The sequence below is a fragment of the Musca autumnalis genome, unplaced genomic scaffold (genome assembly GCF_047663935.1).
Source record: "Musca autumnalis isolate F117 unplaced genomic scaffold, ASM4766393v1 scaffold_4, whole genome shotgun sequence".
Classification (NCBI taxonomy): domain Eukaryota; kingdom Metazoa; phylum Arthropoda; class Insecta; order Diptera; family Muscidae; genus Musca; species Musca autumnalis.
In genome coordinates this window covers 78,238,688-78,251,859 of record NW_027411977.1, presented here as the reverse complement: position 1 = coordinate 78,251,859, position 13,172 = coordinate 78,238,688, and the positions used below count along the sequence as shown (strand labels likewise).

The window sequence follows — 13,172 nt, the reverse complement described above, 5'->3', positions numbered from 1 at the left end:
TAAGTGGGTATAAAAAATTGCATGTACCAAGGTGGTACCTACTCCTTCTTCTAAAAATGTTACTAAAATATGTATTATCCAAATCAAATATGAATCTATTGTATAACCAAAAGAGGTGATAGATCAAAATTAATAGCAAAATATTACATTTAAATCCCGGAAATAAACTGAAAATCGTAGGCTTTGTTGTCAGCAAAAATATGAAAAAATAATTTGAATAAAAACATCTGTTTTTGATTCTGTTTTTTTTTTTTAAGAAAACCAACAAATCTCGCTTAAGACAACACCGTAATGCCTTTAAATAGTAGTAGACCAAACTAAATACATTTAATTATAACAAAAACCTTCAATTAGCACATAACTCCTCCTCATGTTATCTAAAAGTTTAGTACAGTTATTAGCATTTATTCTGTTAAGCTACACTGCAAATAACCAAGCAGCAGGACAAGCTGATGAAAGAATAGTTGGCGGTTATGAGGCCACCATCATTTCAGTACCATATCTTGTAAATATACGACGCAATGGATATTTTAAATGTGGCGGAACTTTGGTGACACCAAGGCATGTTGTAACTGCTGCTCATTGCATTAAAAATTATACTGCAGAATCGTTTCTCGTTACGGCTGGTGCTACAAGTCTCGCCTCAGAAGGTCAACAGCGAAATGTTGATTTGATTGCAAAACCTTCACGTTACAGTAGCTCAACATATCACATGGATGTGGCAGTTTTACGTTTAGACGCACCCGTCGAACTCAATGGCAACGTTTCAACAATTGACATCTGTAATGTTCCGCTACCGGTTGGTGCTTACAGCAAAGTATCTGGTTGGGGTCTGACAGCTGAAGATGGCAGTGTTGCGAATCGTGTGCGTTCAGTTGATGTACCTATAGTGTCACTCGAAAAATGTGCCAAAGATTATGCCGATGAGGCTATCATCACAAATAGCATGTTTTGTGCTGCTGAGCCGGGTACAAAGGATTCATGTTCGGGTGATTCTGGTGGTCCTTTGGTCTATAACAATCAACTTTGTGGCATTGTTTCGTGGGGTATTGGTTGTGCCCAAGCATTATATCCCGGCGTTTATACCAGTGTCAGGGCAGTGCGTTCATTCATTACTGCTGTTCTACAGCAGTTTCCTTGAATAGAATTTTGTGTTTAATAAATAGGAAAACCTATGATAAAACTATTTTTAATAAATACATAACTATTTAGAATAAATGTTAAAACTATTTGATGTTTCCAATATTGGGTGATATGTGTCGTAAAAGGACACATACTTAGTATGTTACAGTATGTCAGTTATTCACTCCTAGACCTATTTTTTATCGCCAAGTCTTAAAACACCACTTGTAGAGAAGTTTTACATGGCCGAAATGTGTACTCAGGGGTATTTCTGCCAGCGTTGAAGATGATGGCGGGTATTCATAACACCCTTATAACACTCAATCCTCCAATACTTCCTTCATATTCTTCCTGGTAAACCAAGATCTCCTTATATTAAGACAATATTCCAAACCCGACCACCGTATATTCATGAATTATCGTAAAACGAAGAGACATAGCTTCACAAAATTAAAAGCTCACACCGTAGTTTGGGAAATAGTTCTCAAGCGACAAAATGATCCATTTCCCTACAGAGCATGTGGGATTACTGTCTCCAAGCTTAAGATAAATATCAATTAAGTTTAAGACTTGACTCGCCATCCACGCAGCTCAGGTTAGGTTAGGTTTAAGGATGCGCAGCCATCTAGTAGTATAGGTGACTGCTTCACTCGGAGATCGTTAGTCCATTGTGTTCATCCTGTGTAGGTTGTAGATGAAGATTTAAAGATGTGAGGATGTTGATGCGGTATGGTGAGATGAGGATGATAGGGTAGAGATGATGAGATGATGGTGAAGTATAGGAGATGATGAGTTGATGGTGCAGTGCAAATAGGATGAATTTATAAAGATGAGAGGTTTGATGCCGAGGTATAGATGATATTGTGCTGGGAAAGTAGAAAAAGTCTGATTAGTATTTAATGGTTAAGGACCTTTGCCAAGCCACGATAGATGTTTGGCAAAGTTGAGTAGAACAATGGGATCTATGTTAGAGAGAAAGGTCAGAGTGTCTATCTCATACCTACCTAGTGTTCGGTATCTCCTTGTTTGCAACAAGGGACACCTACAAAGCAGATGTTCGACAGCCTCTATCTCCTCCGCATCTTCACATAGTCTGCTGTAGTCAATGCCACTGTCGTCCCATTTTGAAGTTAGAGATCTCACTCTGCAGTCACCTGTAATGAGTCCCACCGCGATTTTCATCCCTAACTTATCAAGTGAGAGGAGGGATGCCGTTCTTCGACGAGAGACCACAGGCAAGATCGCCTTGGATACCCTACAACCAGGTTCCAATAGCCATCTTTGATGTGCCCTCTCATTGAAGATCTTCCGAAGTTTGCCGATGTGATAGCACATCGGTGGCCGGACGGTTTCACCAACTGATAAGTCGATAGACTTGGAGCCATCTCGAGCTAGTTCATCTGCTAATGTTGCTGTGACCCGGAACCCAACATAACTTTACGATACCGTGTATATACCTTTCCAGCAATCAAGAATATCTCTTGAATTTATGGTCCGCTTGACTATCGACATATATAGTCACCCGTCCTGTAAGACGGCCTTCAAGTCCTTTCACCAATTAAGCTGCTTTCCTGATAGTAAGAATCTCCGCCTGAAAAACACTACAATTATGGTTGAGCTTGTATGAGTTTTAATTAGTGCATTCTCGCAGTAGACACCGGCGCCAGTACCTTCTTCCATCCAAAGATCAGAGATCCTAGATCACGTCCAAAACAGCCTGAGGGGTGGTTTTGATTGCTCCAGCGATCAGTATTGACGCAGTCCTTTCCCTGTCACCAGGCAAGTGCACCATAGTTTAAGGCCCAACATTGGCCCGCTTTTGGAAGGTCATAATCGTCTGGTCCTGGGAGACTTTAATGCGCATCATGAGTTGTGGCATTCGGTCTCGGAAACGACCAGAGAGGTACTGCGCTGGCTGAGCAGATTGACAGCTCTACGTTTTGCACGGTCAATGAGGACGCTCCTACCAGAATTAGAGGAGAGTGTCACAGCTTGCCAGACATAACCATCATGTCACCTGGTCTGACAAATGACGTTACCTGGCAACCAGCCATTTCCCTTGGATCATACCATCTCCCCATAATTGTCTCCATTAGCAGACCACCCGATTTCATTACCTCTGAAGGCCGTACATTCGTCAATCATAAGAAAGCTGATTTGCCGGGTTTCAGAAAGTTCACCAATCACCACTTCAGAGAACTGCCCAAACCTTCTGATGTTCGGGTAGCGGAAAGGACGTTCCGATACATCATCATTGCTGCAGCCGCTCGCCATATCCATGCTGGTCGAATACCCGAGTTAAGACCAAACTTCCCAGCAGAGGCGACGGGATTAGCAAATGAGGGTGATGAGCTTCGTCGAACCAAACCCAATGACCCCAGAGTCAGGGAGCTGACACTAGACGTTAGCAGGCTGGTCGGCGAGCATAAGCGGAACAAGTGGTTAAATCATCTGAAGAGTTGTAACATTGGAGCCGGTATAGGTGAATTGTGGGTAACGGTTAAGTCACTCTCGAACCCTGGAAGAAGGGACGTTGCGTTGACTGACCCGAAGAGGTGCGCAAGTCATTTCAATCGACAATTTGTCGAGCAACCCGACAGTGACAGGGCGAAGAGAAGAGTATTACGTCACATCAAATCTCTACCTGCCGAGGAAGAACCACCACAGTTTACAATGGATGATGTTGCCAATGCTATCAGGAACGCGCTAAATCATCCAAAGCGTTGGGCCCTGATGGAATCTCCATGGTAATGCTGAAGCAGCTGGATGAGCCGGGAGTGGAGTATCTCACTGAAGTTCTCAACTTGTCACCCTCATTGTTCCCGAAGTCTTTTAAAATGGGCAGGGTGGTCGCACTACGGAAGCCCGTCAAGGATGACAGCAGAAGTGAATCGTACAGGCCGATTTCGCTTTTGTCGCCCGTAGCAAAGACCCTTGAGGCCTTAGTCCTCCCCAGTATCAGAAATTGCTATCAAGTTGCCGATCATCAGCATGGATTCCGTAAGCAGCACAGCACGACAACTGCGCTGCACGCCATTACCACATATATTTGTCAAGGACGGCCGTGCGATAGAACAGTGATGGTGGCGCTTGACTTATCAAAAGCCTTTGATACAGTCAGGCACTCCACGCTGTTTGAGCACTCCACCCTGTATTCCGCCCCTCCAGACGGCTTCGGGATCGTAACGTACCTATCCTGATGACATCTGTGAGAGACTGAACAACTATTTAACCGATCTTACCACCTTTTTCCATTCGAGGAATATGCAGATTTCCGCCACAGAATCAACAGCCACTCTGTTCACCACATGGGCAGCGCAGTTTGGAAGAGAATTGAATGTCGTGGTCGACAGTAGCAGAATTCCGACCACAAACTGCACCAAAATTCTAGGGGTCACATTCGATACTAGTTTTAAGTTGTGAGCGCACGCCAGAGCTATCTGCGACAAACTGAAAAGTAGGAACATGGTCCTCAAGTCCCTAGCCGGCAGCACTTGGGGTGCAGATAAAGAAACCTTGTTGACCACGTATAAAGCGATAGGTCGGTCTGTGGTAAGCTATGCAGCTATGTACCCGGTATTATGCGATACGAATTGGAAAAAGATTTAAACCTGTCATAATGCCGTCCTGAGAACAGCAACAGGGTGCCTCCTCAAGTCTTCAGTGGACCATCTACATGAGGAGGCAAAGATTCTTCCAGTAAAGCAACACAATGAGATGCTTTCGTTGCAGTACTTGCTTGGGTGTTACCGTGAGGGCCATCCCAATCACCATCTGCTGGCTAGGCCCGACACAATCAGGCATTTCAGGAAGGATATTCATGCTCAGGAGAGGGAGGTCCAACAATATAGGAGAGAACCCCTAGATCAACAGGCATATCAAGCAGGTTTAAATAGTATTCACACGGATGCAGTTGCTAAGGCCATAAGCAAATATAGTGTGAATAAAGTCCTCGGAGTACATCCTCCATCTATCGCAGCTGAGGAGCGTCAGCTGCCACCACAAACTAGAGTAGTTTTGGCTCAACTACACTCGGGATATTGCAGTCGCCTAAATTCTTATTGGGCGGAAATCGACCGCGCCGTGCAAGACATCTGCCCACTATGCGGCATGGGCCCGCACGACACAAAACACCTTTTCAACTGCCCAGCCACACCTACTCATCTAATTCCAGTGGTTCTGTGGTTACATCCCATCGAAGCAGCCACTTTCCTGGAACTGGAGATAGACCCAGAGCCAGATTGAACAGAGGAACGAACATAGAAAGATAATAATAAACACTGTTACAACAACAACAACCGTATAATCATGAATTATCGTAAAACGAAGAGACACAGCTTCACAAAATTCCATGCTCACCCCGTAATTTGGGAAATAGCTGTCAAGGCGACTATCAATATTTGACATGTGGTCTGAGTTCCAAACTTTTGACAATGGAGTTCATGGACGAGTAGTAAGCAATAATCCCTGTATTTAATGCGTCTATCAACTGTTTATCCTGGAAATTTTGAAAAAGGACAAATACTAGAATATTTCCGCTTTAATTTCCTTTTTATTAAATATAAACAAACATTTTTTTAAACATAAATTTAATTGTCCGTTTCTCTTTTTATTATAGTTTTCCTTGCCACAGATGTTTCCAACAACAAGCAAAAAGTTCATTCTACCATATACATGGACATTGGTGATTTGGCTATGCAAAGTTCCAATACGGTGACATTTTACATTCTCAGCTTGGTGGAGGCAACGATTACACTGCAACAGAAACTCTTCTATACGACAGATGTACTCAAGCCAAAGGTAACAACGGCCATTGTTGTTAACGAGATCACAACACCCAGCAGCAGTGATGTATCACCAGAAAATACACCGGCAGCTGCTGCTAAATCCCTGCCAACACCAGCTTTACCCATACCTCTGCTAACTCCTGTCCAGTTGGAATTCATTGATGAGAGTAGTGTGCGTAAAACGCAAGACTCAGTTTTGAGTATAAAATGTCAACCAGAATTCAAATTCCAAGGGCGTTTTTATACACTAAATCGAATGCCATTAACTAAAATCTATCGTGGTGAGAATTTTCTATTTCGAGCCGGTCTTCAGGTTCAAAGTGGTGTCGATTTAGATATCTTGGAAACCTATTTTATATGTGTAAGTCAAAGATTCTATTGTGTGCTGAGTTTGTGCATTAATTATGTCCCCAAATTCCGTTTCTCTCTCTTCAAGGATCATAACCTAGTGCAATCAACTTATAGTTTTAAAAGGAAAAAATTCACCAATACCTATCAGCCTGGTGACAAATTGGAAGATGTCATAGTTTTGCGTACCAATGACAACTCCGATGAATGGTTATCGATTAAGGATTATGAACGTAGCAAAACAATCGAATTACAAAAGACTAACATTTTTCAACGTTTAAGAAGTTCAAGGAAACATGTTAATCTGGCAGAATCTACAGCATTTCCAAATGCATCAGCCAATGCGGTAATGACAAAAAGTTTAATTGGGAAATTGGCAACAAATATGACAATAATCAATAATACTGCCACAGCGAATGCCGCTGCTCTTATGGTATCTAGCCAGAATTCAAATATGAGCTCTTCAACAATATCGGACGATGGTAAAATGACGACAACTGCAACAATAACAACGACGACAAATAGCGTGGATGAGAATAGTCAGGCGCTGGCGCCCAACAAACAGTCACAAAATTCACGTTTAATTTACAATAAAACCCTTGATGCCATTCATGCAACTGGTCATCTAAGGGGTTTCCTTAAGGGTTCAGTATTAACCAGTCTCCAGCAGCAGCAGCAACAACAACAACAGCCACAACAAATACTTTTTGGTTTCTATTGTGTCAAGTGGCGTCGCACTGGTAGTAAAGAAGAAAATGAATCGAAATTTGTTATTATGGGTTTACCTATTGTGGAACCACCTCTAAATGTCTACTGTTCCATGGAAGAGAAAATGTTTGTCAAAATGCCCATTACATTTAAAGTGGTGCTGAAAAATCCAACAGCTAAAGTAATACATCTGATAGCATCGCTTAGTATAAGTTTATCGGACAATTTTATATGTTCCGGTCACAAACAGGTATGTAGACAATATATAGTACATTGTAAAATCTTATGTCCTTATCTCACATGACAGGTTCAACTTAAAAAAACAAGTAAGAAAAGCGTTAAGTTCGGTCGGGCCGAACTTTTTATACCCTCCACCACAAATTTCAGCCATTTCGGTGGATTAATGTGGCCACAACCTTCAAAATACCGAAATTCGGAAGGTACCGTTCTATGGGGGCTATATGATGGCGTGGACCTATACCTACAAATTTCTGGGGGAAAGTTTTATACGCCTAAAGAAGACTAAATACCAAATTTCAGCCATCTCGGTGTGATAATGAGGCTAAAACGTTCAAAATATCGAAAATCGGGAGATATTGTATTATGGGGGCTATATCAACACGTGGACCTATATAAACATTTTATGGTAGAAATGTTTCTTAGCCTCTGGAAACACAAAATACAAAGTTACAACCGATTCTTTGGTCAAACGGGTCTAATACATTCAAAATATATTAAAATGACGCGTACTTTATAAGGGGCCTTATGTGGGGGCTATACCAAAACGTGGACCTATATAACCCAACTTTGGTAGGAATGTTTTCTGGCCTCTGAAGATACAAAATACCAAATTACAACCAATTCTGTGGTCAAATGGGTCTAATACATTCAAAATATATTAAAATGACGCGCACTTTATATGGGGCCTTATATGGGGGCTATACCAAAACGTGGACCTATATAACCCAACTTTGGTAGGAATATTTTTTGGCCTCTGGAGACACAAAGTACCAAATTACAACCAATTCGGTGGTAAAATGGGCCAAATATGTTAAAAATTCCTTACAACGACGACGCGTCACGCGTCATTTTGTATGGGGGCTATACGAAAGCGTGGACCTACATAGCCCGCTTTCAATACCAAAAATCCTACGTAAATATAACATATTTTCCCAAAATTTCATCAACCTACGTCAATCCGTTCGGACGCTAGAGTGATTTCCACAGACGGACAGAGGGACGGACATGGCTATATCGATGTAGAATTGCACGCTGATCAAGAATATATATACTTTGTGGGGTCTACAATGATTATTTCGAGTAGTTACAAACGTAGTGACAAACTTAATATACCCCCATCCTATGGTGGAGGGTATAAAAACTTTAAAATATAAATACAATAAATATATATGGGGATTTCTGAGTGAAATCGGACACTTCTTCAATATGAGGTTTTGGATTTCCTTTATTTTTTGATGTGGTGGTGATGCTGCTCATCAGCAAAACATTTCAGTATATTTTCAGATTTTTTTTTTTTTTTTTTTACTAATGGTTCCGGAGTTATCGCACTTTGAAAAAGTTAAATTCGGTAAAAACTATGTGCAAAGAAATACTCATAACTTCTTTCATATTGGTCCAAATAGGCAAAATCTTTTTTGTATTTTTTGTTGTTTTATCAGCTATATAATAGAAAATAGAAAAATATTTTGCACAGTGGGCTTGGATGCAATTTTTGCGATTTAAAATTTAAAATCAATTTTTATCAATGATTGTACTCTACGATTTTCTTGAAACTACGATTAATTACAAAAATTTTAAATCCTATTTGGTAGTGGGATTCGAATGATTCCTATTTTGTCGATTTTCTTGAAAATTTTTTTACCCTACACCACACTGTGGTAAGGGGTATTATGTCTTTGTGCATTTGTATGTAACATGCATAAGAAAACGAGATAGACACATAGTTCCTTTTGGGGATATACAGTAGAACTTCGATAATTCGTACCTCGATAATTCGTAATCTTCGATAATTCGTAACAAATTGCCGGTCCCTTGAAAAAATCGCGATATTTCGTAAAAATTACACACATTTTGGTCCTCTCGATAATTCGTAATTTTTTCCACCACAAACCATTTTCTAATTCCATAAAAATTTTATAATGTTGTTGTTAACCTCTTTTCATTACAAATGTTTACGCACCAAATGTACAGCATCAATAAATGACGCGAAATTACACAATCACTAAGTTTTTTTATGCTGTTTTGTCATGAATATCCCGATGTAGAAAAGGCTTTAGTTTTATGGTTTGGACAATGCCGAGAGTCTAAAATGCCAGTTTCAGGTCCATTATTAATGGAAAAGGCCCAATTTGTCGCCAAAAAATGAAAAAACCTCGATAATTCGTATTATTTTATTTTAACCTCGTTAATTCGTAATCTCGATAAATCGTAATCCTCGATAATTCGTAAAAATTGGCAGGTCCCTTGAATTACGAATTATCGAAGTTCTATTGTACATAGAATCACTTTTTGAGTCGATTTATGCATGCCCGTCCGTCCGTCTATCCGTGTATTTTTGTGAAAGAACGCTATTGCTTTTGGTGAAAATCGGTCTAAATTTGGATGTAGCCCCCATATATATTTTCGGCGGATTTCACATATTTTCTGCACCAAACATGCTATATATGTCCGATTTCGATCAAATTTGGAATGTGTGACTGAATTTTGTCTAGAAAAACATATACCAAATTATAACGAAATCGGTCCCGATTTAGTTAAAGCTCCCATGTATAATTTCGTCCGATTTCTCGTATTTGCTGCTCCAAGCACGCTATATATGTCCGATTTCGATGAAATTTGGAATGTGTTACTGAATTCGGCCAAGAAATAAATGTGCCTAATTGTATCGAAATCGGTTCAGATTTAGATATAGCTCCCATATATAGTTTACATATTCACAGTGATGTAGGGTATCATATAGTCGGCCCTGCCCCACTTTGATCCTTTCCTTACTGGTTTGTATTAAACTACGATTAATTACAAACATTTTAAATCCTATTTGGTAGTGGGATTCAAATGATTCCTGTTTTTTGTTAATTTTTTAAAATTTGTCGTTACAATTTTTCCTTTATACCAGTGTGAAACATTTATGGTTTGTTTCTCTAATCCCCATTATTATAACAGCCTGTTTCTGTATGTCGAAAGAAGAATGAGTGCGAAAAAAACACGTCCAAACTCTTGTGTGCTTTTCAAATTTGCTTTTTGTTTTGAAGCAAAGGCAAAGGTAAAATTGTTTCGAAAACTAAAGTTCGGGCGTGTTTCATTCGCGCACATTCTTCTTTCGACATACAGAAACTGGGTGTAAGTCTTCTTTTGTTAAAGTTTGGATTTACCGAACAGATTTATAGTGTTCTGGCTAACTTAAAGTTAAAAATGATTATTGAATTTCAAGGAGGAGCTTCTTGGCATTAACTTTCAATTTAAAAATTGTATTTTTAATGCCTCCAAATTGGTTTATTTTACGTTTTCAAATCCATCAGATAGTTAAAGAACACATATAATAATGACCCTTAGACGATTCGAATTCTAATTCGTTTGAATTACTACCAAACCCATGTTAGTGTAGACAATTTTTGTTTGATCGAAAAGAAAATTAATAAAATATTTTTCAAAAAACTGAAGTTTGTTTGCAGTTCGAACGAATTTGAAATCGAATCGTCTTAGTGAAACAGGCCATTATTTTACAAAAAAAAAAAAAAAAAAATAAAAAAAAACTTATAATACCCTTTCCACATTGTTGTTTAGGGTATAATTTACTTACTTACTTAGCTGGCCCATTACAGAACATTTGTTCTATAGCCCGAACTAAGAAGAGATCTCCATTCCTCTCTATTTGTTGCTTCGCATTCTGGAATACCGCGCCTTTTCATCTCATCATCCACTTGTTTGCGCCATCTATTCTTTCAATTCTGCGTGCACCGCCAAGCGGTCCGTATTTATACGCCTTTTTAGCGGGTTCATCATCGCTCATTCTTATGATATGGCCTAGCCAACGCAATCGCTGCATCTCGATACGTTTAACAATATTCATGTCGTTGTATAGCAGATACAGCTCGTGGTTCATGCGACGTCGATATTCACCGTCAACGCAGATTGGTCCGTAGATCTTTCGAAGAATTTTTCTCTCAAACACACCAAGCACTGCCATGCCTGCTTGCGCAAGTACCCAGGCTTCGGAGCCATACATCAGCACGGGTACTATCAGTGTTTTGTAGAGCGTTATTTTTGTTTGACGAGATGTGGCTTTGTTTTTAAACTGCTTACTTAAACCAAAGTAGCATTTGTTGGCCAATACAATTCTTCTTTTTATTTCACAACTGATGTCGTTTGTTGTGTTTACGGAGGTGCCGAGGTAGACGAAGTCTTTTACTACCTCAATGTTATAGGAACCAACTTCCACAGTCGGTCCGATCTCAATTGACGCATTGCGCGTCGACACCATCAACTTGGTCTTCTTGCCGTTTACCGCCAGACCCACTTTAGCAGATTCTCCTTCAACCTTAATAAAGGTATCGGTTACTTCTTTTACTGATCGTCCCATGATGTCTATATCATCAGCATAAGCAAGTAACATGTGGCCATTGGTGTAGATTGTGCCACTTCTTTTGACGTTTGCCTCTCGTATAACCTTCTCTAGCAGGATGTTGAAAAGATCACACGAAAGGCTGTCTCCTTGCCTGAAACCTCTTTTGTACAAAACTCTTCGGAGAGGTTCTTTCCTATTTTAACTGAAGATCTTGTGTCAGAGTCATTTTACAAAGCCGAATAAGCTATGCGGGAATATCAAATTCAGACATGGCTTGGAATACCTTTGAACGTAGCGACCTATCGAAGGCTGCTTTATAATCGACAAAAATGTGGTAGGTGTCGATCTGCATCTCTTGGGTCTTCTCCATGATTTGCCGCAGGGTAAATATCTGGTCAATGGTGGACCTGCCAGGTCTAAATCCGCATTGGTATGGTCCAATTATTTCGTTGGCCATGGGCTTTAGTCGTTCGCACAATATCCCTGACACTATCTTGTAGGCGATAGGGAGAAGACTTATGCCCCTATAGTTGGAGCATAAAGTCTTATCTCCTTTCTTATGGACGGGACACAGGATGCTCAGGTTCCAATCGTCGGGTACGCATTCTTCCTGACAGACGGAGCTAACTAGCTGATGCATACACCTTATCAGCATGTCGCCTCCGGTTTTAAACAGCTCGGCTTGTAGGTCATCAGCTTGCGCCTTGTTATTCTTCAGCCGGTTGGTATACATTCAATACCATCTTCTGGGATTGGACCTGTGGTATCTCCATCGACTTCGCTACTATTGGATACCAACAGTTTTGAAAAATGTTCTTTCCATATCCTTAGCACACTATCTGTATCAGTTACCAGATTACCTTGCTGGTCTCTACAGGAGGATGTGCCAGTTCCAAAGCCATCAGTTTGATGTTTAACTCTTTGGTAGTATTTTCGGACTTAATTCTGTCTCCTGTACATCTCGATTTGTTGACACTCCCTCTTTTCCATCTCTCTTTTTTTCCTGCCGAAAATGCGTTTCTCCTCTCTCCTTTTTCTCCCGATACCTCTCTCGTGCACTACGCGTTGCTACGGATTGTAAAGTAGCCCTATATGCCGCATTTTTCTCTTCGGTAGCAGCACGACACTCCTGGTCATACCATGGATTCCTTGGTGGAGGTCTCTGGTATCCAAGTACTGATTTTGCGGCTGATTGCATGGAGTGGGCAATGTTTTGCCATTGTCCTGATATGTTATCGGGACGAGGAGTGCTGTGATTAAGCAGTTGGGCCAGTTGAGTGGAATATGCTGTGGCTATCTGTTGTGATTGCAGCTTACCGATGTCCAACTTCCGTGTTGTGTCTGTTCGCACTTTGTTAGCTACGTTTAATCTGGTACGTACCTTTGCTGCAACAAGGTAGTGGTCCGAGTCTATGTTTGCACCTCGGAACGATCGTACATCCAACACGCTTGATGCATGTCTTCCATCTATCACAACGTGATCAATTTGATTTATTGTTCTTTGATCTGGCAACAGCCAAGTGCCCTTATGAATATCGAGATGCTTAAATGTGGTACTGCTAACTACCATGTTTCTTGCAGCTGCAAAGTCTATCAGCCTCATACCATTGTCAATGTTTCAC

General features: G+C 40.5%; 2 protein-coding genes across 2 annotated transcripts in view; both read left to right on the top strand.

The window, feature by feature from the left end:
• The window catches only part of gry (trafficking protein particle complex subunit 11 gry), a 91,678-nt gene that overhangs the window by 64,752 nt on the left and 13,754 nt on the right, over positions 1-13,172 (top strand). Inside the window, exons 12-13 of the mRNA XM_073984867.1 lie at positions 5,741-6,270; positions 6,346-7,215. Of these exons, the coding sequence (XP_073840968.1) occupies positions 5,741-6,270; positions 6,346-7,215 (1,400 nt within the window). The remainder of the gene's footprint in view (positions 1-5,740; positions 6,271-6,345; positions 7,216-13,172) is intronic.
• On the top strand, positions 371-1,141 carry LOC141401572 (hypodermin-A-like). The gene has a single exon (XM_073981883.1). It carries the CDS (start codon positions 371-373, stop codon positions 1,139-1,141), a length of 771 nt encoding a protein of 256 aa, XP_073837984.1.

Coding starts and splice junctions, on each gene's coding strand:
- LOC141401572 (XM_073981883.1), top strand. CDS start 371: ATGTTATCTAAAAGTTTAGTACAGTTATTAGCATTTATTCTGTTAAGC.